Source organism: Cynocephalus volans, chromosome 8, assembly GCF_027409185.1.
Source record: "Cynocephalus volans isolate mCynVol1 chromosome 8, mCynVol1.pri, whole genome shotgun sequence".
Classification (NCBI taxonomy): Eukaryota; Metazoa; Chordata; class Mammalia; order Dermoptera; family Cynocephalidae; genus Cynocephalus; species Cynocephalus volans.
In genome coordinates, this window is record NC_084467.1 from 88521357 (window position 1) to 88547719 (window position 26363).

General features: G+C 38.2%; 1 protein-coding gene across 8 annotated transcripts in view; it reads left to right on the plus strand.

The window, feature by feature from the left end:
- The window catches only part of CDC14A (cell division cycle 14A), a 159722-nt gene that overhangs the window by 105462 nt on the left and 27897 nt on the right, over positions 1-26363 (plus strand). For all 8 annotated transcript variants that reach the window (XM_063104365.1, XM_063104369.1, XM_063104364.1 and 5 more), the window contains 3 exons: positions 38-268; positions 4918-5056; positions 21511-21670. In XM_063104365.1, the coding sequence (XP_062960435.1) occupies positions 38-268; positions 4918-5056; positions 21511-21670 (530 nt within the window). The remainder of the gene's footprint in view (positions 1-37; positions 269-4917; positions 5057-21510; positions 21671-26363) is intronic.

Genomic DNA, 26363 nt, shown 5'->3' on the forward strand with positions numbered 1-26363 from the left:
CGCGTGCCTTTTGCTTACTGCTCGTTTCCCCCTTCAGGTTACCCTCTTCACGCCCCTGAAGCCTACTTTCCTTATTTCAAAAAGCATAACGTGACTGCAATCGTGAGGCTGAACAAAAAGATTTACGAGGCAAAGCGCTTCACAGACGCTGGCTTCGAGCACTACGACCTGTTCTTCATAGACGGGAGCACGCCCAGCGACAACATCCTGCGAAGGTTCCTGAACATCTGTGAGAACACCGAAGGGGCCATCGCGGTTCACTGCAAAGGTGCGTGCGAGGCCTCGGTGGTCGCTGAGCCTGTGGAAGGGGACGAGCCAAAACATAAAGGGGACGACCCAGCACATAAAACCAGTTACTGTCTTAGAGAACAGCGAGGCTTTTCATTTCAGAAAACTGGAACACAAACCCATTCTAATAACCCCTTCCGAAAGAAAGGATTGCTTGGGTTGTGGCCAGCTGCCGGTGCTGTGGCTTTCTGGGTCGGGCAGTGCTTCTGACCCCAGCGCCGTGACACCATGCGCCACAACTAGGAGAAACAGCAGCCCTTCCGTAGGCTGGCAGGGACTCCCTTCAGTAGGTGGAACTATCTAGAAGCAAGGGTTGTTCCTTCCCCTTTCTCCTTTTCTTTCTCTGTTGCTCATCTCGTGTGCATCCTCTTCCACCCATCTGATGTTTAGGGCTCCCATTTTATGACCCGGCCATCTGGACCCCATTCCACCGTCTGCCCCTCCCCTCCCCCACTTGTCTTTTGCATTATGGAACAGAGATTCTTTTTGCCGGTTGCTGGGGTTACCGACTGATTTACTTGCCACTGATATGATGCCTTTCCTTGGAATGAACTGAAAGTCTTGGTTATGTAAATGAATCCCTATTTCTGGGGGTGGGTAGTTTGGAGCAGGGGTCGTTCAGAGTATAGGGTTGGTGTAGGGTTGCCAGATTTAGCAAATAAAAATACAGGATGCCTAGTTAAATTTGAATGTTAGGTTAACAACGAATACTTTTTAAAGTATAAACATGTTCCACATATTACATAGAACATACATTCTCTATTTTATCTGGCCACCCTATGTCAGTTACCCAGAAAATATGAAATGGCATTTGCTCTAAGCTTAGTTATTAGACTCCAAGGAGGCTCAAATTCCATTTTAGATGTTCAGGTATGGTGGAAGGTATTTTACTGGAGTCTAATTTCAGCTTAGGCCGCCCTGAGATGGAGCCTCTAGTTCCCCTCACACGCAGCTTTTCCTAGTGCCGCTGGGTGGTGCTGTTCTCGTGCTTTTGTGTCTGAGAGCGGGTTTCTGTCTCGTTTTATGCTAATCGTCTGGTAGGTGTCGGGAACGGTACTGTTCTTTTCGTGTGCCTAGCGCTGTTCTGATTTATTCAGCCGGGTATGGCTTTGGTTCTGACAGAAATTAAAATACCATTTTTGTAGGCCCTTGCTTCTATGTTTAAGATGTGAGTAGGTGGAGGTACTTTGCTGAACATGTGAGCAGCGACGGGAAGCTGCATTTTCCTGGAGACCCGGAGAGATGGAAACGAGCCGCACGTGGCCCCGATTTAGATGAGGGCTCCTTATGTCGGGCTTCATCCCTCGCCCTCCCGACTTCCTCGCAGGATGGGGTCCTGATTTTGCAGCACATTCTGTCTCTGATATTGGGCCGGGGGATCTGTTAGGAAGGTGTCTCTTGCTCGCTCATTCGCGGGAGCTGCTTTGAGGCCATAGTGGCGTGGTAGTGAGTGGGCTTGTCCTGGTGGGATTCATTTGCTCCCTAGGGACGTTTGTCTTTCCATCCCTTCTTGTTAAAGATTGCCCGGGTCCAAGAAAAACCCACATTTCATGTATTTCAAGTATCAGAACCTGAGAGCTAACGTGAATATGGGAACTACCAACGTTTAGTAGGAGATACTCATCTTTTTCAAAGTTTAGTTTTGTGTCATAAAAATCAGTATTTTTTTTGGGGGGGGGTTGTTAATTTGGCTTTATTTCTTAGTCGATTAGTTTTACAATTCCTAGGTCATATAGTTTATCTGTGGATTAACAATCCATGTCTTGGACTGACAAATTCAAGGGAGAAGAAATGTAAAGCTTTCATTAAAACAGCATTTTTCTTTATAGTATTTCTCACCTAAGAAACATTGTGAAAGTAAAATTCTCTGGTGTTAAACATTCTTGTTGCAGATATTCTTTGTGTATCCTTGACCTGTGAATGTTTGAATGTTTACCTTTTAAGGAATATATATATATATATTTTCTATAATTAATATATATTCTATAATAATTCTATAAATATATTCTATAAATAATATATATATATATATTCTAAATTACAGGGGTTTTTATATTTTTATTTAATATCAGAACCTTTAACATTGAGGTCAGTTCTTGTATAGGAATGTCACATTTATATGTCGTGACATCTTTTTGAGAGTATTATTTCATTTGCTTCCCTTTGTACATACATGTAGGATTCTTTTGTAAGGATTACACACTTTCAGTTTAATTACAGCTGTATTGCTTTTAATAGCATACCTATTGAGTATAGGCCTGTTAATTATTTTGACATCTACCCTAATTAAGTCAGCTTAATTTTCTGGGAATTCAAGCAGTGCTCAGTATTTTAATTGAACTTAAAGGAGGAGGGAGAGAGAATTTTATCCTGTGTCAAATGAACTTTCGTAGCTGCTGAAAAGAGAATGAATATGTCATGCCTTGATATAAAATATTATAGGCAGAGTAAACTAGAAACTAATTTGCTGGGAATGTGTGAAAACTTACAATTCAATGTCTACAGTTTACTTTGTGGTTGATAAAAGAGATGGCTATGAATTCTAGAAATTTTTTTAGCACAAATAGTAGTCTAAAATATAGCAACATTAATGATATTCCAGTTTGTGATTATTGATGTTCTATAGGGATTTCAGAAAATGCCTGGAACTGTAAAGCAATTGGTGTTTGACTTGGTATAAATAGGACACTTTTCAATATCTTGTCATGCTGTGCTAGGGAGCCCTTAATTATGAATACTTTAAAAATTTTGTTGAAGTTTTTATAGAACTTAGTGAAGTTTTCTTATTCTGTTCAATTGTGTTAAGAGCTCCTAACTATTGAGTGCTAAGTACGTTCTTTTTATAGACCTAAATTATAGACTCTTTTTAAAAGGGGGAAGCAACTTTAGCTTCAGAGAAATTTGAAAATTTTCTGCACCACCTTTTTGGTTGTGAGTATGACTGGGAGCCTAAGTGAAGGAGCCAGATGGCTCCTTGCACAATGAAGGAAGCAGTGAGGGATGGTGTCTCCATAACTAAGGCCATCATCTCTCCAGACAGAGACCCAATTGGTGGCTTGAAGGAGGGGCTTTGGAAACCATCCGGGCCCTGGCTCCTGTTCCAGGAAATTCATCTGTGTTTTAGCTACATATTTACCTGTAGTCTCATTAGGTATCTGGGGAATTAACACCTATAAGCTCTGTGTGAAACAGAGAGGCAAATTACCCTTAACTCTTAATATTAAAGGAAGAGCCTCACTGAGACCATAAACTTCACTGTTTTCTAAAGAATGTTGATGCTTGATCTAGGGCAAAAGCTACTTTAGACGAAAACAGGACATCTACACACACACCCCTCATCTAATAAAACTTTGTATATACACTTCTTAAAAAGGAAGGGTTAATGAGAGGGGAATGCCAGGCATTATAGACATGAACTTGATTGTCATTTCATTTGCATTTTTGATATGTATTCTCAGCCAGACCAATATTGCTCCCAAGATGGCAAAGTTGTTTTTTGGGGATGAAAATCTTTTTCTTTTTCTGTATATAGCATAGATTTACAAAGTGTACATAACCAGATAATGCAGTATGTTTGTGGCAGTAAAATTTCATGGGGGACGATTAGGAAAAAAATATCTAAAGAGGCTCCTGAGAGGAGCAATAACATAAAAAAGTTGAGAAACACCAATTTATTATTTATTTTATTTTATTTTTTCTAAAAAGATGACCGGTAAGGGGATCTTAACCCTTGACTTGGTGGTGTCAGCACCACGCTCTCCCAAGTGAGCCAACCGGCCATCCCTATATAGGGATCTGAACCCATGGCTTTGGTGTTATCAGTACCACACTCTCCCAGGTGAGCCACGGGCCGGCCGTAGAGAAACACCAATTTAAAGACATACCTTTTTCACATTTTAACATTTCTGAAATTAGGATAGATCTTAAACTTGATAGTATGTCATAGTTTAATTTTTTCTTACTTAATGGAACTTAAATAATGGCATGTATTACACCATTAGATGACATGATGGTATTTCACCATGTATTTTAAAGTGCTGGGGAGATTAGAGAAGATTCTCTTTATTGTTTGGCCAGGGAAAGCTGACAAAAGGACCTCTCAAAAGCAGATTTTTAAACAAAAATGAAGCCATCAACTTTCCTCTATTTCCTTTCCTAACTAAATGTTTTCATGGATGAAATCAACATTGTACCAGTCCAGGTCAGAAATATCAGTCTTCTTTAACTTCCCCGTGGACCAATCACAATGCACTTCTAATTCAGCTTTTCTTTATTGCCACTGCCCACCCACAGCCACCCTGGCTTTCCTGCCCCTGCCTTCCACCACGTCTCTGGCTGCCTTTGGCCTTTCCAGTCCAGCCGGTAGATATGCTGCTGCCAGATCCATTTGTTTTCATCACATCACTTTCTTGCCCCCAAATATATGGCAGCTTCATTTTGAGCTTTCCATTGGTTAAAGAAAAGTACAGATTTTTTTTTTTTTTATGATAGCAGTTGTATACTTATTAGCTGTTGATAATATCATTATACTTGAATCCAGTGCAGTTTCTGGGCAGGGTTTAATTTCAGTGTTTTTGTGGGTACATTTGCTGGACTTTGAATTTCTTCTTCTGTTTCTCTCTCTTACAGCTGGTCTTGGAAGAACAGGGACATTGATAGCCTGTTATGTAATGAAACACTACAGGTTTACACATGCTGAAATAATTGCTTGGATCAGAATATGCCGGCCAGGCTCCATTATAGGACCCCAACAACACTTCCTGGAAGAGTGAGTATACCGTCTCCATTATCACATTACATCCTTGTTCCTCATCCTTTCTTCCTCCTGTTCCCCTGGTCGTGGACTGTGTCAGTCCCTTGGTTATAAAATGGCTGCATTGTTAGAGAAGTCTGTGCCTCTAATAGAGTATTGTTGATCTGACAGCTAATGCATTCTACCTTTGTACCTTTTATATCTCTTAGATCATGTGAGAGTGAGAAGAAAATCACAGAGCCATCTCTGCCTACCCTTTTTCTGTCATTTTCTATGTGTGATCTGGCTACAGTGCAATTTTCTTATGTCATCCCACTTGGCTCTTTTCATTCTTTTCTTTTGTTTGCATGTCTAAAAGCAGAATAATAATAATAATAAAACCACAACTAAGGTCAGTCAGTGATTTTGGTAGGATTACTGCTCTCCTGACAACTAACTAAACTGCCAGTGTAGCTGCAACTTGTGAATACACCCGGGAGGTTACCAAGAAAGAAAACAGAAGAGAACTGAGTTTTAGTCCTGGCCCTGCCCTGCCACAGACTAGCTTTATGACCATTATTTAGAAGAATACTTATAAATTTATTCATCCACTCATTCACTTATTCATTCATTCATTAACTTTCTGTGCAGCCCACCCCATGAGGTGGAGAGATTTAACTCGTAAAGACACTACCCTCTCTGGTCCACCTGGTTTCTCCTTAAAATGTTAGAACTCACTGTCAATTTACTCATTAATAAAATGAGGAGATGAAATTAGCACTATTTGATCTACGACCAGCTCTAAAATATTACCAATTAGTGTTACCATACTGAAACCTCATTTTATTTTTCCTTTTTAGACTGGAATGGCTCTATTTTGAATAGTATTTTTTTCTGTATAATTATTCCTTTCCATTTTAAATCATTTAAGTTGATAAGAAACAAATGATCATGAATTTTGTAGAAAGATACCATAAGTAAGCTTTTAGCTCCTGGAAGAATTAAGAGGATTTGAGCTTGCTGAGGAATTACTTACTTTAGTTTCCAATCCTAGAGGGAATAACTGATAAGAAAATAAATGCCGAAAAATGAGCAGTTGTACCTTAGCTTAAAAGAATGAGGCAGAAGTGTAATGAGTGTGCAAGAAAAAAATATGCAAGAAGAGGACTGTTAAGAAGACAGAAATTTTTAGGTTTTTACCTGTGAGGTACAAATAAAATAATTCTGTTATTTTGGAGCTTTATTCTTGATAAGATTCTCAGCCAGGGATTTTCTGTTTCTCTGTTTTGCATTTTGTGTGCCTATAGAATGGAGTTTGTGCTGTGTACCTGACAGGTGTTTGTTATACTAATTGCTTACTAAAGTTGAATAAATGCCCTTAGGGTTAAAAAACAAAAAAACCCAAATACTCCTAAGCCTAGTTCTTTAAGCAATTTAATCAACCTGTTAAAATTATTGCGTGGAAGAATGTTCATTCAATAGGAATCTCTTGAATACTCACCTTGCACCAGGCACTCTACTAGGTGCAGCTCACAAGATGAGGAGACATACTGAGAATAGTACTTGTCAAGGTCACCTGGTTTTCTCAGGGTGTTAGATACCACAGCCCTCCTACTTCATGCCTGTGCACTCCTTTCTACCTCCCTACCATGCCCCCTCTCTCTGCCATATCTCAAAATAATAATAGAATAAATTAGGGTTTTGAAGCAAAATCACTGTAGGTTGAAGAAAGATTTTTTCATTCATAGATACTTAAGCTATAAAACTTAGGAAATTTACTTAGGTATAGTCAATATTATAGTTTTCTAAGTATTTGTCTATGAAAAATGAGATGTAGGAATGACTTGTGTAACTATAATACTAAAGTAAGCCAGTATGATTCTTAGATTAGAATCCTCCCTGAAGGCAAGTTTTTTTTTTTTAGGCACTATACCTTTTATATTTTGTGGTGTTTCTTATAGATGCCTGCGTTTTTCATGGGCTCTCCCAGGCTTTGTTAGATTACCTCCTTCAGGGTAGTTAGTGGTCTGTGGCTTATTCTGCTTTATGCCTCTTAGTGGCACTAGAAGTAGTATTTTGCTTAACTTTTTACTCTTTTATTTTCTCCTCTTCCTCTCATCGCCTTCCCTTCCAAGCCTGTGTCTTCACATGCCCCACAGGGGAAGAAACTGTTTAGTGCATTGGTGAGACTCATTCTTCCAAAAGATATTTATTGGGTGCCCACTCTGTCTGGGGATGCAGCAGTGAACATGGCAGCCAAGGTTCTTATTCTGAGGGTGCTGACATTTCTAGTGGAAGGAGCATGCAATAAACAAGTGTTCTAATTTACATGCAAGATGATTTCTGATGGTGATGGCTGTGAAGATGTGATAGAAACTGGGTGAGGGGAGGATGATTGTTGGGATCGCTTTGGATTGAGTGGTCCAGGAGGGCCTCTCTAGGAGAGCTGAAACCTAAAGGGCAAGAAGGGGCCAGTCCTGGCAAAATTTGAATTGTGTCCCATGCACGGGCACATGAAGGTCCTGAGATGGGAACAGATTTACCATTCTAAAGCCCACAAACACTACTGTGAATAGAATATAATCTGGGAATGGGTGGTTTGAAAGGTAGGCTCAGTGAACTTTCACAAAGCAAATACACCTGTGTAACCTCCCCCAGATCAAGAAACAGAAAGTTAACTAGCCCCCAGAAAACCCTCTTGTATCCCCTTCCGTATGCCATCCAGGTCTTCACCAAAGTAACTATTATTCTGACTTATAACACCATAGATGAGTTTTGTTTGTTTTTGAACCCTAAATAAATGGAACCATACAGATTGTGTGGCTAAACTTCTTTTACTCCATATTATCTTTGCTGTTGTGTATAGAAACAGCTTGTTCATTTTCATTGCTGTATAATGTTCCATTGTTTGAATATGTGACATTTTAGTTCTTCTGTTGATGGATATTTAGGTTGTTTGCAGTTTTTGGAGTTTTTCATGTCTTTTGGTACACCTGTCTGTTGGATGTATATCTGTGAGTGGAATATTTGGGTATGTGTGCGTTCAGCTTCAACAGGTATTATTAAATAGTTTTCCAAAGTAGATATGCCTGTTTCTGTTCTAATCAGCAGTGGTTTATCAGTCTTTTAAATTCAAGCCATTGGATTTTGCTTGTTGTGGTAATTTGCTTTGTACTTTTAATTTGCTTTTCCCTGAGGACTAATGAGGTTGAATGTCTTGTCATATATTTATTGGTCATTTGTGTATTCTCTTTTATGAAGTATCTTTTCATGTCTTTTATACATTTTTCTATCACATTCTTTTTTTTTTCTTATTGATTTGTAGGTATTTAAATATTCTGGATACAAGTACAGTGTCCATTATATGCAATGCAAATATACTCTACTGCCCTCATGGTTTGCATTTTGACTCTCTTAATAGTGTCTTTTGATGAACAGAATTTTAGAATTTCAGTGCAGCCCAATTTCATTAATCTTTTCCATATAAATAATGCTTTCTATGTACTATTTATTTTTGTCACCTCCAAAGTTTGAATACATTGTTTTATGTTTTCTTCCAGAAGCTTTATTGATTTTTCTATCACATTTAAATAAACAGTTCATCAGGAAGTAATTTAAAAAATATGTTGTGAAATAGGAGCCAAGGTTCTTTTTCCCCCCATATAGATATCCAGTTGACCAGAACAATGTACTGAAAAGACCTTTTCCTATTGCTCTAGTGTCACCTTTATCATAAGTCAAGTGTCTCTATATATGTGAGTTTGTTTCTGGACTCTATTAATGTGGTTAATTTGGCTGTCTTGACACCAATACCTCAATGTCATAATTACTGCAGTTTTAAAATGAATCTACTCTCTCAGCAATTTTCAAGTGTACAATACATTGTGTAAACAGTAGTCACCATGTACAATAGACCTCTTGAGCTTATTCCTTCTGTCTCACTGAAATTTTGTATTCTTGACCAGTATCTCCACAGTCCCTCTATTTCCCCTCTCCCCCACCCACCCCCTAGCCTCTGGTAACCACTATTTTACTCTACTCCTATGAATGTGACTTTTTTAGATTCCACACATAAGTGTGATCATGTTGTATTTGTCTTTTTTCTTGGCTTATTTCACTTAGCATAATGTCTTTCAGGTTAATCCACATTGTTGCAAATGACAGGATTTCTTTTTTTTTTTTTGAGGCTGAATAGTATTCCCTTGAGTATATATACCAGATTTTCTTTATCCACTCATTCGTTGATGGACACTGAGGTTGATTCCATATTGTGGCTATTGTGAATAGCGGTACAATAAACATGGGAGTACAGATATATTTTCAACCTATTGATTTTATTTGTTTTGGATATATACCCAATATTGGTATTGCTGAATCATATGGTAGTTCTATTTTTAATTTTTTGAGGAACCTCCATACTGTTTTTCATAATGGCTGTACTGACTAACATTCCCCATGGGTAATCTGGAGCAGAGGGTTTCACACTAAGGGAACAAGTGCTGAAGGTCTGAATGGGAATGTGCTGGAAGCCCCTGTGGTTAACAGGGAGAGCAATAAGAAATGAGGCGAGGAAGTAAAGGAGGTCAGATCACTCAGTCTTCTAGGACTTTGGGTTTTCTTTTGGTGAGACGAAAAGTCAATGGAGGGTTTTGAACAGAAGAGTGATGTGATCTGACTTACATATATTTTAGTTAGGATTTTTATTTTGAGATAATTGTAAACTAACATGCAGTTGTAAGAAATAATACAGGGAGATCCCACGTACCCTTTTCCCACTTTTCCCAAATGCTAACATTTTGCAAAACTATAATGTAAGATCACAATCAGGATATTGACATTGGTACAGTCAAGATGTAGAACATTGCCATCACAAGGATCCCTCATACTGCCTTTTCATAATCACTCTCACTACTTCCCATTACTACGCCCTGTTTAACTTCTGATATCTGCTAATCTCTTCTCCCTTTATATATTTTGTCATTTCAAGAATGTTCTATCGATGGAGTCATAGAGCCTATAAACTTCGGTCTTGGCATTTTTCTCTCTGTGTGATTCTCTGGAGATTCATCCAGGTTGTTGCCTATGTCAATTGTTTGTTTCTTTTTGTGGTTGAATAGTATTACAAAATGTGGATGTAAAACATAAAAATGGTTTGTTAGCCATTCACCTGTTGAAGGACATCTGAGCTGTTCATGGTTTCTGGCTGTTACCAATAAAGATGCTATAAATGTACAGGTTTTTGTGTGAACATAAATTTTTGTCTCTCTGGGACAAGTACCCAAGTACACAAGAGTATAATAGGTGGGTTATATGGTGCATGTTTAGTTGTTAAGAAACTGTCGTAAACTATTTTCTAGAGTGGCTGTGCTGTTTTACATTCTCACCAGCAGCGTATCAAGTTTCTCTGCATGTTTGTCGGCATGTGGTGGTGTTTTTTATTTTAACCATTCTGATTGGTGTACAATGATATCTTATTGTGGTTTTAATTTGGATTTCTCTAGGAACTAATAATGTTTAGTGACTTTTCACATACTTATTTGTCATCCATTTATCTTTTTGGTGGAGTTTCTTTTCAAATCTTTTGCCCTTTTTTAAATAAGGTGTGAGACTTAGGTCAAGGTTAATTTTTTTTTTTTTGCCTATGGATGTCTAGTTGCTTCAGAACAATTTGTTGAAAAGACAATCTTTTCTCCACTGAATTGCTTTTACTTCATTATCAAAAATCAGTTAGGTATGTTTATGTGGATCTATGTCTTTGTTCTGTATTCTGTTCCATTGACCTACGTGTCTATCCTTTCTATAGCGAACCTTCACATCGGAAGAGTAATTGCTTCCACTTTCTCTTTCTTTAACAAAATTGTGTTAGTGTTGCCACTTCCTTTTCCTTCCCATATCAATTTTAGAATAATCTTGTCTATAGCTACAAACAATCTTGCTGGGAATTTGATAGGAATATGCTGAACCTCTGTATCAGTTTGTGTTGAATTTCTGTATCAGTTTGGGGAGAATTGACGTCTTTACTATTATTGAGTCTTCTAACCCATAAACACAGTATGTCTCTCTGCTTATTTAGATCTTTGATTTCCTTCATCAGCGTTGTGTAGTTTTCGGGATACAAGTCCTGTTTTGTTACGTTTGCACCTAAGTATTTAATTTTTTTGAGTGGTTACGAATGGTATTTATACTGTTTTCAGCCTTGTCCTCTTTCTCCTCTCCTTTGGGACTCTGTTGACATGAATGTTAGGTCTTTTGTTATAGTCCTACAGGTCCCCGAGGCCCTGTTCATCATTTTATTTTCAGATTGGGTAATTTCTATTGTTCTGTCTTCCAGTTCACTGATCCCTCCTCTTTCTTCTCCATTCTGCTGTGTAGCCCACCCACTAAGTTCTCAATTTTGACTCTTGTGTTTTTTCTTTCTAAATTTCCATTTGGTTCTTCTTTACGTCTTCCATTACTTTGCTGAAACTTTCTATTTGTCAATTGTTTTATGTGTGTTTGTAATTATTTGTTGAAGCATTTTTATTCTGACATCTCTGTTATCATGGTGTTGGCATTTACTGATTGTCTCTTTTCATTCAGTCAGTGTCACTGTCAGAAAATGTCAACCTGGTTATTTTCCTAGTATGCTATGAGACTCTGGATTTTATTTTAAACCCTGTCTTATCTGGCCTCTTACACTGTTCCAGCAGGGGAAGGCAGTGACGGACTGGGGGCGAGTGGGGGGTTGACACCTTGTTACTACCAAGTGGAGGCAGGAGTCTGGGTTCCCCACTCAGTCTTTGTTAATACCCGAGGTCAGGAGGCCTTCATGTTACTGCTGAGTGGAGGTTGGAGTTCCAGTTTCCCCATGTGGTCTTCACTGACTTCATGATGGGGTGGCCTTGTTTCTGAAGGGGGATTGTAAAAGTCTTCACTCGCCCCTAGGTCTCCTCTGACACTGCTTCAGCTGGCAGGGGAGGGGTGCCTGTAACTCCTGGTTGGGGCAGAAGTTCAGGCTTCATCATTAGCTCTTTAGTGGGGAGTGGGGCTGTGGTTGGGGGACCTTATTACCTGGCTCCCTACTCGGCCTTCTGGACACCTCTCTGGCCAGGGAGGGCAGGCATTGGGGTGTCTCCTTACAGCCCGACAGGGTTGCAGACCTAGGATCCACTCTTAGTCTTTGTTGGCTGGGCAGGATGGGGCCACAGTTTTTTCTGTGTATTTGGCTGAAGTAGAGCAGTCATTATCTAAAAGTTTTCTGTCTTACTAGGATACCCTTTTCCTGATCCTTTGACTTGAGAGAACAGGCTTTTGGAAAAATCTGGTTGGTTGGCATTTCTTAATCGGCAACTTCTTCAGCCCCAGAACTGGGATATATGAGTATAAGGCAAAAGGAAAACCCAGGGAACTAACCACCATGTTGTTACTTGGGTCTCAAGTTCCTAACCAGTCTGCCTTCTTCTATTTTTCAGTCTTCATATGTTTGTTATATATATGTATAATATATAAGATTTAAACTTTTGCTTAGTGGGAAGAGTAGGGAAAAGTACATCGACTTCATCTCCCTGGAAGTGGCATATTGCCTTATATCTTAAGATAATTAGTCTGGCTGGAATGTTCAGCATGGAATCTGCTATGGCAGGCTGAATAATGTCCTCCAAATATGTGCATGTAATAATCCCTGGTACCTGTGAATATTACTTTATATGGAAAAATGGACTTGGCAGAAGGTATTAAGTTAAGGATCTTGATGTGGGGAGATTATCTTGGATAATTTGGTTGGGACCAGTGTAATCACAGAGTTCTTAAAAGAGGGCACAGGAGGAGTCATTTAGAGGAGAGGGCAGTGTGATGACAGAGATTGGACTGACTCATGTTGAAGGTGGAAGAAGGGGCCATATGCTAAAGAATATGGGCAGCCACTGGAAGTTGAAAAAGGCAAAGAAATAGACTCTCCCCTCAGAGCCTTTGGAAGGAACCAGCCTTGCCTACACCTTGACTTTTGCGCAGTGGAACTGATTTTTGACATCCAGACTCTAGAACTGTAAGAAAGTAAATTTGTGTTTTTTAAAACCACTATATTTGTGGTAATTTTTTTATAGTGGCTGTGGGAAACTAGTGCATCTGTTTTGTGTAGATAGTCAGTAAATATATGCAGTAGGACGTGCAAATCCTAATGACAAATGTGGATATTCTGAACAACTTCTCTTACTCATTATACTTCCTAATTCGGAGTGTTTGACGTAAGGGAGTCGTGTGATCCAACTGTTATTTAAGGAAGATTGGGCTGTGACGGTGTATAAGATGAATCAGATGGGTGGAGATTGGACTCAGAGAGGCTAAAAAGGAGACTACTTTAATCTGTCTCAGGGAGACAGGGACTTATCATCGGGGCTGGAAGTGTACTGGAGATGGGTACCAGGGACATTTTAAGAAAAAAAATACGAGGCTTAGAAGACTGACTAATGATATGAGAAATGAAAAGTTTAAAGTCAATGATGACGCAAAAGCATGAATAAGTAACATGTTCATTAAGAAAGAAATGAGGGTAAAAAAGTTTTCTATTAGGTTTTCATCTGTCAAAAATGACTGAGCAAGTTGGGAGTTCTATTCTTTCCGTGGTGAAAAGCCAGTCAGTGCTTTTTTAGATGTTAATTTCAAAACCATGACTTTGGAAAAGCTGGTTTGTGATATCCTGCTAGTGCTTGAAGACCAAAATATGTCCGGGTGTTTGATTTCTGTCACTTAAACAAACATTCCTCTTATGTCACTGGCAGCAAGAGGATGTTCCTTAACATCCTTGTGAGTTGTTGATGAATTTATGTACTGTATTGGCAGATCCAGACCTCTCCTTTGTTACAGTCTGAAATTTTCTATTTAAATTTTTTTTCTAGTATATAAATAAAGCTCTCTTTGCAAAACAGCTACCAAGTGTTTTTCTTCTTTTTAAAGCTGAAGTTCTTAAGCTAAAAATACCATTCTGAACCCAAAATGTGTCTTCTACCAAACGTCCTCAAGGTTCTTAAAATGATGCACAAATACGTTTATTTTGTTTTTGAGCCAACTCTGAACTCATCCTTTTCAGAGACAACCTGTACAAGTATAAAGGTGGGGTCAGGCTACTTTTATAACTTGGTTGATTCTATTTATTGAATGTTTACTGCATGGCACTACGGTGACCTCTGGATCACAGTACATTAGAGCTTTGGTTCGTTATAAAGGGATCATTGAGGGACTGATGTTGGGCTCTCATGAGGACTTTCAGTTTACAGAGATCCTTTACTTAATGAGGTTCAACACGTTGTTGTTTTTATTTTAAATTTCCTCCTGAGACAGAGAGAACTCCTAAACAATAAAGCCTAAATCTGGACCCTGCAATGAGTTCTGTCTCTGCAAAGCACAGCTTCCATTTTAGCTAAAGTTTTCCTTAAGAAGCAATGATTTTTGTGGTTGAATTCTTTTTCATTCTTAGTCCATAAATTAAAAATTCCCCATTCTGCTTTATTATCATAGATGTATCATCAACTTCTAGTCTGTTAGATATTTTTCAGTATTCTAACTTAGTTGTAAGCTTTTCATTGTCTTCAGCACTTTTCAAATATTAAAGTGCATAAGAATCATTTGGGGATCTTCTTAAATGCAGTTTCTGATTCACCAGGTCTGGGGTGAGACTTGAGATTCTGCATTTCTAATAAGCTCCCAGGTGATTCAGTGCTACTGGTCCTTGAACCACATTGAGTAAAAAGAGTTTTTGGGCTCATTCTTACTCTCTAAATATCAAGTTATGCCACATCCTGATTTGATACTTATAGTACTTGGTAAATTTCATAGTTGTTTTGAGCTAGATCAGAAATTAATAATTTAACTAACCATAGCTTTTTAATTCAGGAAATTACCAAAAATGAGATGAAGAAAACCTGTTTAGAAAATGGAAAAATGCTTAAAAAAAAGTCTTTAACAATAATGGTTTGAGTTTTAGTTGGGATTGAGTCCTACTATTTCTTTTTATGATTTTCTTTTAGGTACATGCAGTAGGTCAAAGAATATGGATGAACATTTTTTTTTATAATGTATTTTAAGGATTTTAAAATTTGTCTTTCCTAAAACACAGAAATTGAAATCTGAAATATAAAAATCAGAATTTAACGATAGAAGATACTGTTGTTTATTTATTAGAATAATGGGCATATTGCATAGGTTTGGGTTTGTCACATTTTTGCAGGAATACTCAGTTATAGAAGCTTCTGATTTTCTTTTTAATATTTACTGTAGCATCATCTGATCCATTTATTGATTATCAATTGACATTGAAACTATTGGCTAAGCAAAAATAAAATCCTAATATAAGTTCAAGTATTAAGGATAATTAGGTATATATCAGAATTTTTGGCAGTGGTGGCATCGGGAACTCATCTTGAAATGCTCAGGCCAATCACTCTAGCTAGAAGATTGAATTTTTTAGTTAGTTTTTTTATTGTGGTAAAATATGTATAACATAAAATTTACTATTTTAACCATTTTTAGTTGGACAATTCAGTGACTTTAAGTACATTCACAAGATCGTACAGCCATCACCACTATCTATTTCCACAACTTTTTCATTACAAATAAGAACTTTGTATCCATTAAACAGTAAATCCTTACTATCCCTTCCTCCTTGCCCCTCATAACTTATATTCCACTTTCTATCTCTATGAATTTGCCTATTCTAGGTACCTCGTGTAAGAGGAATCATATAATATTTATTGTTTTGTGTCTGGCTTATTCACTTAGCATAATAAATTCAGGGTTCATCCATGTTGTAGCATGTATCAGAATTTCATTTTTTTGGGAGGATGAATAATATTCCATTTATATATATGCTACATTTTGTTTATTCTTTCATCCATAGGTGGACACTTTGGTTACTTCCACATTTTAATTATTGTGAATAATGTAGCTATGAACATAGGTGCACAAGTATTTGAGTCTCTACTTTGAATGCTACTGTGTGTATACCTAGAAGTGGAGTTGCTGGGTCATGTGGTAATTTCTATGTTTAACTATTTGAGGAACTGCAAAACTTTTGACAGCAGCTGAGCCATTTTACATTCCCACCAACAATGCATGAGGGGTCCAGTTTCTCTGTGTCCTCACCATGAATGGGTTTTGTTTGTTTGTTTCCTGTGCTCTGAATAGAACTAGATGAAAAAGGTTAGAGATGGGGGAAAAAAAGTATTGTAAGTAGTAACGCATTAAGTTTAAAGTTTGCATTTTGGCATGACACACCAGTGATCTAGCCCTAACTGGGTGTACTGTACCTAAACTAGATTTAGTTAGTTGAATCTTTTAAAGAATTCCCTAATTCACTTTTTTCCTTCTAGCTTCAATTTTTTGTGTATTTCAGAATCAAGAGCCTTTCCCTAAACCTTTATAAGTTCTCTTTCTAAACATCTTCCTACTAAATCTTCCACTTGCACCTCAGGATTTGTAGAACTCTCTGAATACCTGTCTCCTTTCTATTCCCTGCATCTTGGTTACTGCTTCTGATCTTTCTTCCTTTGACGCTGTTAGACCATTTCATTGGCCCAAAACATTAAGCCAGGAATGACCTCTGTTTCCATAATAGCCCTAGGATGGTGAAGTTGGAGGTGCACAGGACGTATTTATGCTCAGGTCATAGAGTAGGCCTAGGCCAAGCTAGAAAGTGGGTTTCTCTACAAAATGACCAAATGGTGGCTTTGGATGGACATTGGGGTCACTGTTGGATTGTCCTAGAAAAGTATATCCAAGCTGAAAGAAATGATGAAGATGAAGACTTAGGATGGTGTAGAGATAGGATTAGGTTGGTCTTTAAGTCAGCCACAAACAGAAGCATCTGCAAAATGACTTCCATTGTGTTCTGGACTCAAAACCAGAAATATTTATAACAGTGCAAGTGACTTCAGTTTCATCAGAGGAATGTTAAAAGATTTTAAAAAAGACCTGTGAAGATTCTATATCAGAATCAAGTATAACTTGGCTCATGATGCCAGGTTATTTACTTATTTTTTTACATCTCATGCCTGGTTAACCCAAACCTGATTAACCTAGGGCCAGGACATGCCCAAAAACAGTTACCCCAACACTGGCTATGGGTTAATCTGTTTCTGTTGTTTATAACAGAAATACCTGGAACTAGGTTATTTCTAAGAAAATGAAATTTATTGCTTACAGCTTTGGAGACTGGGAAGTCCAAAGTCCAGGGAACACAAGTGGTGAGGGTCTTCTTTGGTGGAGGCTTTACAGCAATGTAAGGGTCTCACATGGTAGAAAAATGGCAGAGCAGAGAGAAAGAAGCTCTCATTTGCTCTCCTTTTAAAGCCCTCAGAACCACCATTATTAATTCATTCACTAGGCATGGTCCTACAATCTAACTACCTCTTTAAGGCCCCACCCTTCAATTATCATGATAGGATTTCCCACTCTGTTTACACTGTCACAGTCGGGACTGAGTTTTTGGGGGACATCAGTCCACAGCAGGTTACATCTCTCAACAAGGCTCTATTCAAATCAAGACAGATCTCATCCTGTCATTTCAAAGCACATGTCCTATTAGCAGAGGGTCAGTAATTTCATGCCCTCTCAGACAACGCACTACATTATTGGAGAATTTACTATGAGCTGGTGGTGTGTTAGCTTCATAAGATTTGATATTTAAATGCTAAATACTTAAAAATACTTATTTTACTTCTTCTTTTTGAGATGAGGCTTTTAAGAAGTAATAGACATCACAATAAAAGCCAGCGTGGTTTTATTGTCAATAAAAAGGTATTTGCGTGAAATGTTGCTTTTTCTTAAGCACTTGCATACAGCATCGCTTAGCAACACACAAATCAGCTTTGACACTTTATTCATCTTTAATATTTAGATTCAAATCAAGTCTTTCCAGAGATGGGACCAAGTGAGTCTTTTAAACCAAGTAAGTGAAAGTTGTCACTTTGTAATTTACATTGTTAGACTGGCAGCAGCATCAGAGTTTTCATTTTGTGACTTGTTTTGGAAGTGGAATAATTTTCCAGTTTAGCCTCTTAGGTTCTTCGTCTCTGCCTCTGTTTCCACTTCGTGTTTTTGTTTTTTTTTAAAAAAATTTCTAAAGACCCTTACAGCGCCTTCCATTCATATTTGGGGGTCAAATTTAAATTCCTTAGCATGGTATGCAGGGCCTGTCATGAGCTGGTTACCACTACTGTCAAATCCTTTTGGCTTCAGCCAGATTAAACAACCTGCTTTCCTAAACATGCTGTGTTCTTTGATGTCACTATTTCTCCAGCCCACGTTTTTTGTTTGTTGTTTTGTTGTTGTTTTGTCTGTTGTTTTGGGAATACTCTTTGCTGGCTAAGTCCTGCTTATCTTTCCAGATACTTCTGGATTCTTGGGAAACTTCCCTCTGATTCCTTAAGATTAAGTTAGGGGCCTCTTCTCCTAGGGTTTTATGGAAATTTTGATCATAGGGCCTATAATATGGGATTTCAGTTGTTTACTTTTCTCATCCTAAAGTGGGAACTTCCTGAGGGACAGGGATACAGTCTTTTTTCCTTATATCTATATCCTTTCTGTGTGTTTCACTTATCTGAATTTTCACTATTTGCAACAAAGCTAAGTCTTGTCTCTCTTGTAATAGTAGTTCTTTATTACTGGGAGTTTTGACTGGAGGCCCAAGACATTCATTTGTGAATTTAACAATTATTTTTTTTAACTATTCATTCTGTGGCAAATGACTCTGCTATTTGTTTATTACTATTTGGAGGCTATAAGATTCAAGAATGACATAAGAGGTTCCACTGCATGTAGCATGAAGTAGAAAGTCTGGAGGTATAAAAAATTAAAGCAAGAATTTTTGAAGATGTAAAATATAAGGCAGACTATCTATGGTTTTATAAAAATTTCCATAATGGAAAGTAATGTTAGGAAAAGTTTGTTTTGAGGGACTGGCCTGTTATCTCAGTTGGTTAGAGTGCAGTATTATAACACCAAGGTCAAGGGTTCAGATCCCCATACAGGCCAGTTGCCCCCCCAAAAAAAGGAAGAAGAAGAAAAAGCCTTTGTTTTGAATATGTATTTTTACAGCTGGTATAGAAAAGTTTACTGTGACTCCATGGTATGGTAACCTCATCTATATTTTGTATACATCTATATTACTAAGGTAAGGGAATCCTAACCCTTGACTTGGTGTTGTCAGCACCACGCTCTCCCAAGTGAGCCAAGGGCCATCCCTATATAGGGATCTGAACCCATGGCCTTGGTGTTTTCAGCACCACATTCTCCCAAGTGAGCCATGGGCCGGCCCCCGAAAAAGTAACTTCTGCAATGATAGAAGGTAGACTTGTACTTCCTCACTGTCTAGGTATTGGTATGTGTAGATTTCTGAAATTTTTATTTTATTCATATATTTTTGCTTTTATATTCAATGTATTTAGAAATATACTTAAAGTTTCTTAAGATAATTTAAACTAGTTTCAATTTTAGAACGATGTTAGAAATGGTAAGTTAGTTTTATATGTGGACAATGTATTTTATATCTAGAGCCTCTATCCTGGCTGTCTCAAAAATCAGATGTAAAGGTATTTCTTTTTCCCCTTTGTTTTACTTGGAAAATATTGAAAAGTGGACAGAAAGTAAAAGAAAAAGATTACCTCTTATTTGAAAGTAGTGTGGAATATTTTATTAAAAGAAAGTCCCCCTAACCATACAAACCTACCCCATGCTGTTAACATTTTCTCACTTTATTCAACTGACTTTTAAAGTTGCTTTATAATTGCTGTTGTTAAAAAAATATAGTGATGTATTTGTCTGCTGTCTTTTATGATAGCAACTTTAAACATTCCTTTTCATACTTATCTAGCTTTGTTCTGCTTTGATCTTTATTTATTTAACACCTCTTAACAAAAGCGAATGAGTCATGTTGTTATAGTCAGATATTGTAGACATTATGCAGTAGAAAGTGAAAGCTTCCTTTTTCATTCTTGGGGCAACTAGCTTATGTTTTGGTGCGTATTCTTCTAGATAACTGTGAACTTTTTGTTAACATTGTAACATTTTTCCTTTTTTTTTTTTTTTTTTTAGCAAAAACGAGATCACGCTTTCTACACTCTGTCACTTGTATTTTTCACTCATTAATGCTTTATTTCATGGCCACTTTTCCTTTTTACCACATGTAGGTCTCTCACAAGCTTTTTATTGGCTACATAATATTTTACAGAATGAATCTACTGTAACCTAATATGCTGGTTTTCCATTAGAGTGTCTCCAATATTTGGCTATTGCAAATAATGCTCCAATAAGCATTTTTGTATTTTGCACACAGTGAATTTCTGTGGGATGATACCTAGATGTGGAATTGCATGTTTGGAGGGATTGCACATGTAAAATTTTGCTGTGATTTCAAGCTTAACCTTTTCTTCAAGACTTTCAACAGTAGTTAGACATAAACAAAAACATTCTGATTTGAGAGTAAATTTTGTTTAAAAGGAGAGATGGATTCCTGTCCCCAGGGCCCAATGAAATATTCAGGAAGGTTTTTTGGTTATTTTTCTCCTCACGTTTTAACCTGAATTTTATGTGACATGTGGAACCTTTGAGCAAAAGTATTACTCGGTTTGCCTGTTGCTTTAAAAAAAAAATCTTTGTTCTTATTGGTGGCATCTCCTGGATAATGCTGTTTTGTTGGATGTTGATCTTCTTCATGATGTACCATATGTTTTTAGTTTAATTCTATCCTGTACAGTGTGGTATAGAATAGAAATAAAACTATTCTATTGGATAATATATCTTAAAAGAAATGTATGAAGGTGACCCCATCGATAAAAGTTGAAGCCCTAGATTGTCATTTTGCTTACATATTTTCAGTTTTCTTCTTAAAACTTTAAAAACAGTTATGGTTGTGTCTCATTGAATAAAAGAAAGCTTGTAGATGAACTTTAAACACATTTTCTTTTCACGAGGAAAATCTAATTGAGGCTATAAGCCTGGCCTTTAGATTATGACCGGGTTTCTAAAGTTATATGTTGAGGGCCTTTTATGGTACTAGTTGGTGTTTAGGACTTTTTTGGGTAGTATCTTGTTTAACTCAAGCTTTTTCCCTATGTTTTCGAATCTAATTTATCCCAGCTGTTTTTGTAAATGAACGTATCAAATTGCTATTTGAGAAATATCTTACAGGTTTCAAATTTATATTTAAAAGACAAATGGGCTCACAGTACTTATTGCTGTGGAATTTGTTCTAAGCATCTGAGGACCTCAACAGTCACCCCATGTATGGCTATATAGACAGATATTGGAAGATGGATATTTGTGTTTAATATAGGACTTTAATTTACTTTGGCTTCTGAATGTGACTTTATTTTTCTTTATTCTAAGATTTATTTCATATTCTTTTCAGTCCGATTTGTAAATGTTCATCTGATAATTTTTTTCTTTATAAGACATCATACTTTTGGGGAGATGATGGTAGTTTATTTTAAAGGTTATTTTGTTTTCTCTCTTTTTTACAGAAAACAAGCCTCATTGTGGGTCCAAGGAGACATTTTCCGATCGAAACTGAAAAATAGACCATCCAGTGAAGGAAGTATTAATAAAATTCTTTCTAGCTTGGATGATATATCTATTGGTGGAAACTTATCTAAAATACAAAGTGTGGAAAGATTTGCAGAGGTGAGTTTTCCTCAGGAAGATTCTATCTCCTTAAGACTAACATTCTGCATTTGTTTCCCAATTCAACACATATAATATAGCAGTATCTTTTCTCTGACATGCTAAGAGTATCAAATTTTTAGGTGTGGAGTCATCCACCTATAAAGTAAGAAGCAAGATAAAGAAACCAATTTTCCTTAAAAAGAAACAAGCTGTAACTTAAGGAATACAATTATAAAGGACGCTACTCTGGTCGGGAGAATATTTATAGGAAAGAAATAGAAAAGCATACTTTCTATTTGAAAATTGAAATAGCTATCAAGAAGAAAAATTTTAATGTGGCAGTTGAAGACCACAAGTGGTACTCCGAAAGCCTCAAATTCATGTTGTTTTCTAAAGTGCAGAGTTGAAAACATAATGAGGGGCAACTTGTTAAAACTGAGGTTCTATTATAAGCAAACTGCTTTAAATAGTTGATATATATTGTCTGGTTTAATCTTCATAATGACCTGGTGAATTAGGTAATATTATCTCTGTTTTATGGTAAGGAAATTGCATAGCAGAGATGTTCTAACCTCAGTGTTAAAACATGATTCAATCCATCTGTCTGGTTTCAAACTTGTGTTTTTTTTCTCTTGCACCCTACTACCTTTGAATAAAACTGGAAGAGACTTACTAAGAATTAGGATCAAGAGCATTTTTGGAACTAGAAGCAACCTTGAAATTGCTTGTTCTATTTCCCCTCTTGAATGGATAAGAAACCAGGGTCCCAGAAAATATGTGATTTGCCCAAGGCCCCCAAGTTTTTAGTAATGAGGCCACTTTAAGAACTGGACATCCCACTCTTAGTTTAGCCCTTTCTACCACATTATGCCTGAGGTGAAGCTAAGTACGTGATTTATATTTAGTTTATATTTTTTATCCCTAAAGGAGCAAAGATAGCGGTTAAAAATATTTAGGCAGCAAGGGTGGGCTTACAATTCTTTCAGACATTGTCCATTAGACCCGGACAAGGGCCTTGAACAAAATGCTGTGGCTCAAGCTTGCCCCGAGGAACCCAGAATGGAAGGAGCGCATAGGGAGCTCTCTTAGGTCAACAATAGGCCTCTTAAACAGATTTTTTTCAGCAAGGAAGATACCACAGTGCTTGGAGATTGGGAGAGTGAGTTTTCTTCAAGGACCAGGGGTGGAGACTGCTGACGGGACTGATTTTTAAACCCTGTGGTATGTTCTCCGGGACAGCCACTGATGAAGTGGCTGAGTTTACTTGCTTGAGTAACCTGACAGAATGTAAATCTTAGCCAAGGTCATGTTGATGTTCAGAGCCTTTGTTGACTTTTTCTTGTCCCTGAATTGCAGTCTGGCCTATTAAAAGCAAACAGAAAGGATCTGAACTAACTTTTTAATGTGATAATATAGCTAAACAAGAACACTTTTTTCTTGCTCTGGTCAGCCTTTCCATCGCAGGTTGCAACGTTCAAGTAAATAAAGCTTTGAGTTGTGAACTCTGAAAAGACTAACATAAAATTTATCCCTCTATCTGAGAAACACATTTACCTTGCAAGAATTATATTTGTGTTAAATTAATGTTCGGGAGTTAGAATATTTCATTCTTATACTTCTTTAGGCCCCAATTTATTGAACTTAAGAATAATTAACATTTATTTATCACTGGAAGGGTAGGGAATGCATATAATTGAAATGTAAAATGTCAGTTTTATTTATTTTTAAATATTTATTTGTTATTACTATTTTTTACATTCTAAGATGTTGTGGAACAGTTGGGGGATAAGTCAGTTTTAAACCTAAGTGTATATTCAGATGTTGGGCTGTTGCCCCCAACCCTACACCCCCTTGTCTTCATCTGTTCAGGCTGCTGTTAACAAAATAGCATAAACTGAGTAGTTTATAAACAAGAGAAATTTATTTCTCACAGTTCTGGAGGCTAGGTAGTCCAAGATCAAGGTGCCAGCAGATTAGGTATCTGGTGAGGGCCTGTTTCCTGGTTCAAAGATGGTGCCCTCTTGCTATGTCCCCACATGGTGGAAGGGGCAAACGGGCTCGCTCAGGGCCTCTCTCGTAAAGGCTCCACTTCAGGATCTAACCACCTCCCAAAGGCCCTACCTCTTACTACCATCACCTTGGGGTTTTGGATTTCAAATATGAATTTTGGGGGGGACACAAAAATTCACACAGTAGTACTGCCCCTCAATAATTATTTTAACTTTAGTCATTGAAGTGCTATCACTTCTGAAATTAGAGGACAGAAATGAAAGAATCCAGAGATGCCAGAAAATGATGATATGGTTCATATTTTGCAGTGATATGTATATGACTTTTGGACCACTTTATAGGTAGTTGATGCTTTCTGCAAGCAGCCCTTCCAAACCCTTTTCTTGCCATGCTTATCTGGTTCTAGCTCTGGAACATTACACAAATATAGGGAATTAGTTTACTCAAAATTGGACTTAATGAGTTAATGATACCTTTATTGTTCTTGTTAATTACAAGCGGGAAAATAAGGTGAGAATGCTGTAAGGATTTTAATGTGTTTCAACTTTCCTACAGATGTTCAGGGTAGAAACCCATGGAAATTCTGGATTTATTTAGTTTGTACAGAAAGAAAGTGAAAAAAAGCAGTATTCCTCTAGAGGTTGTCTTTTTAAAAAAATAAAAGATTGAAAGGAGAGATTCCAAATTATTTTTTGCTCTCTAGGACTACAGGAATTTTCTCATGATTAGTTATTAGGAAACTTTGTTATTATTGATTTGGAGAATTTGAATGTACAGCTTTTCAGTGCTTAGAAGGTGGGTGAAAGGAAAACAATAAGCAGAATGATGGAGGTCATAGTCATGGACTAGGCTGTAGCTTTAATGAATTTTCTTGCCCTTTTAGAGTTGTGAGAAATCTTTTAGAAATAGAGGCTTTACCTTTATTGAGCCTGGAGTTCAGTTCTGGGCTAGGCAGTGTGACATATGCACAGCCCATCATGTGGGTCTAGGCCAGGCTCCCTGCTCCAAGCTCCTGCTTTGCCCTGTACTTTTCCTCCCTGGTTCTTTTCTCTCCATCCCTGCTGGGTGATATGCTCTATAAAGGTAGAGACTTTTCTCTGTCCTCATCATGATTCTATTCCTGGCCCACAGAGCCTTAATAAATAGTACTTGAATGAATGAAGAAGGCTTACAGTTTCAGAAAAAAAAAAAAGGACAGAGGCATGAAATTCATAATACTCCAAGCTATACAAGGGCAGTATATGCTCAAATACAAAAAGTACCAGCAACAAGTGCTCATTTTAACATTCAGAAACCTAAGGCTCCATTATGGATTGGGGTTATTTAAAAAATGTCTTTAGGCTTCCAGTCAAGATGGTGGAATAGCCAGCCCCCAGCATCACTCTTTCCCACAAATCAACCCATTTACAACTATTAAAAAGCAACAGCAGCCAAGCTGGGGCCGCTAGAGCTCAGGGGAAGAGGAGGAGAAAACCTATGAAGGCAGGAGAAGCCACGATGAGAGAAAGAATCGCTTCCATAGTTTTGAGCCCCCACCACTTCAAGGCTGGTCCTGGTGAGCACATGGAGCAAGAGCTGGCAAAAACTACTGCCATGCCCTTCATATGAAGTTGCTTGGAGGTGGCAGGGGAGAAGAGGGCCTTGGTGGCCCCCAGACCAGCAAGACCACTAACAGGGCTCCTGTGGACTCACATAGGAGTGAGAAGCCACAGACAACTGAACAAAGGAGCCACTCAAAGGCTGGTGAATCATCATAAGGGACCAGTGCATGACCTGTCCCATGGGAAGTGTTTGGATTATGGGAGGTGGTAGAGATGGGCCCACTGGGGGAACATCGAGGCACATCATGGACAGCTGATCTGCCCTCCAATCGCAGCTGGATAACTCAGTGGAGACTGGTCAGGAATATAGAGCTGCAAGGGGTGTGGTTTGCTGAAAAGACTCAGGCCCAGACCAGAGTTTCCACACAAACCAGGTGCACCAGACCTCACAAGACCCAGAAATACATATAAGGTCAACAATTAAAACCTGAGCTGCACGAAAAGCCTTCCACAGGGAGTCAGCAGCAAAACAGCAATCTAACTCAACCACAGGGCTCAAGTGCTGGTCACCACAGGAAGTCCCCCCGTTTTAGAAGTAAGCAAAGGACAACAAATTAGTTCCAGTGCAGACTTTAAGAGGTGGGAACAGTGAATAATCCAACACAGAACTGAAAGAAAAAACAAAATACCCACAGATAAGAGACAAAGTTTGATATTAACTAGCAAAGGTCTTACACCACCAGTGCCTATAAAACCTAGAAGGACTGGGCTCCCAAACCAGGGATGGAAGAGGGCTGTGGGCCTCAGTCACGCCCCCCCAGTGACTACACCCAACCCAGCGATGACAACCGAGCTGCCAGAGGAAGCGCCCTGGTCTCCTGAGCTGGGGCGGTGAGGGGCCGAGATCCTCAGCCACAGCCCCCTACATCTGCACCCAGCCCAGCTATGACCACTGAGCTGCCACAGGAAGCACCTCAGGCTCCTGAGCTGGGGCAGTAGAAGGCCAAAGGCCTCAGCCACATCCCCCCGAAATCTGCAACCAGCCCAGTGACGACCATTGAGCTGCTGTAGGAAGCGCCCTGGGCTCTTGAGCCAGGATGGTGGGGGCCTCAGCCATGCCCCCCCCCCACATCCACATCAAGTCCAGTGATTACCACTGA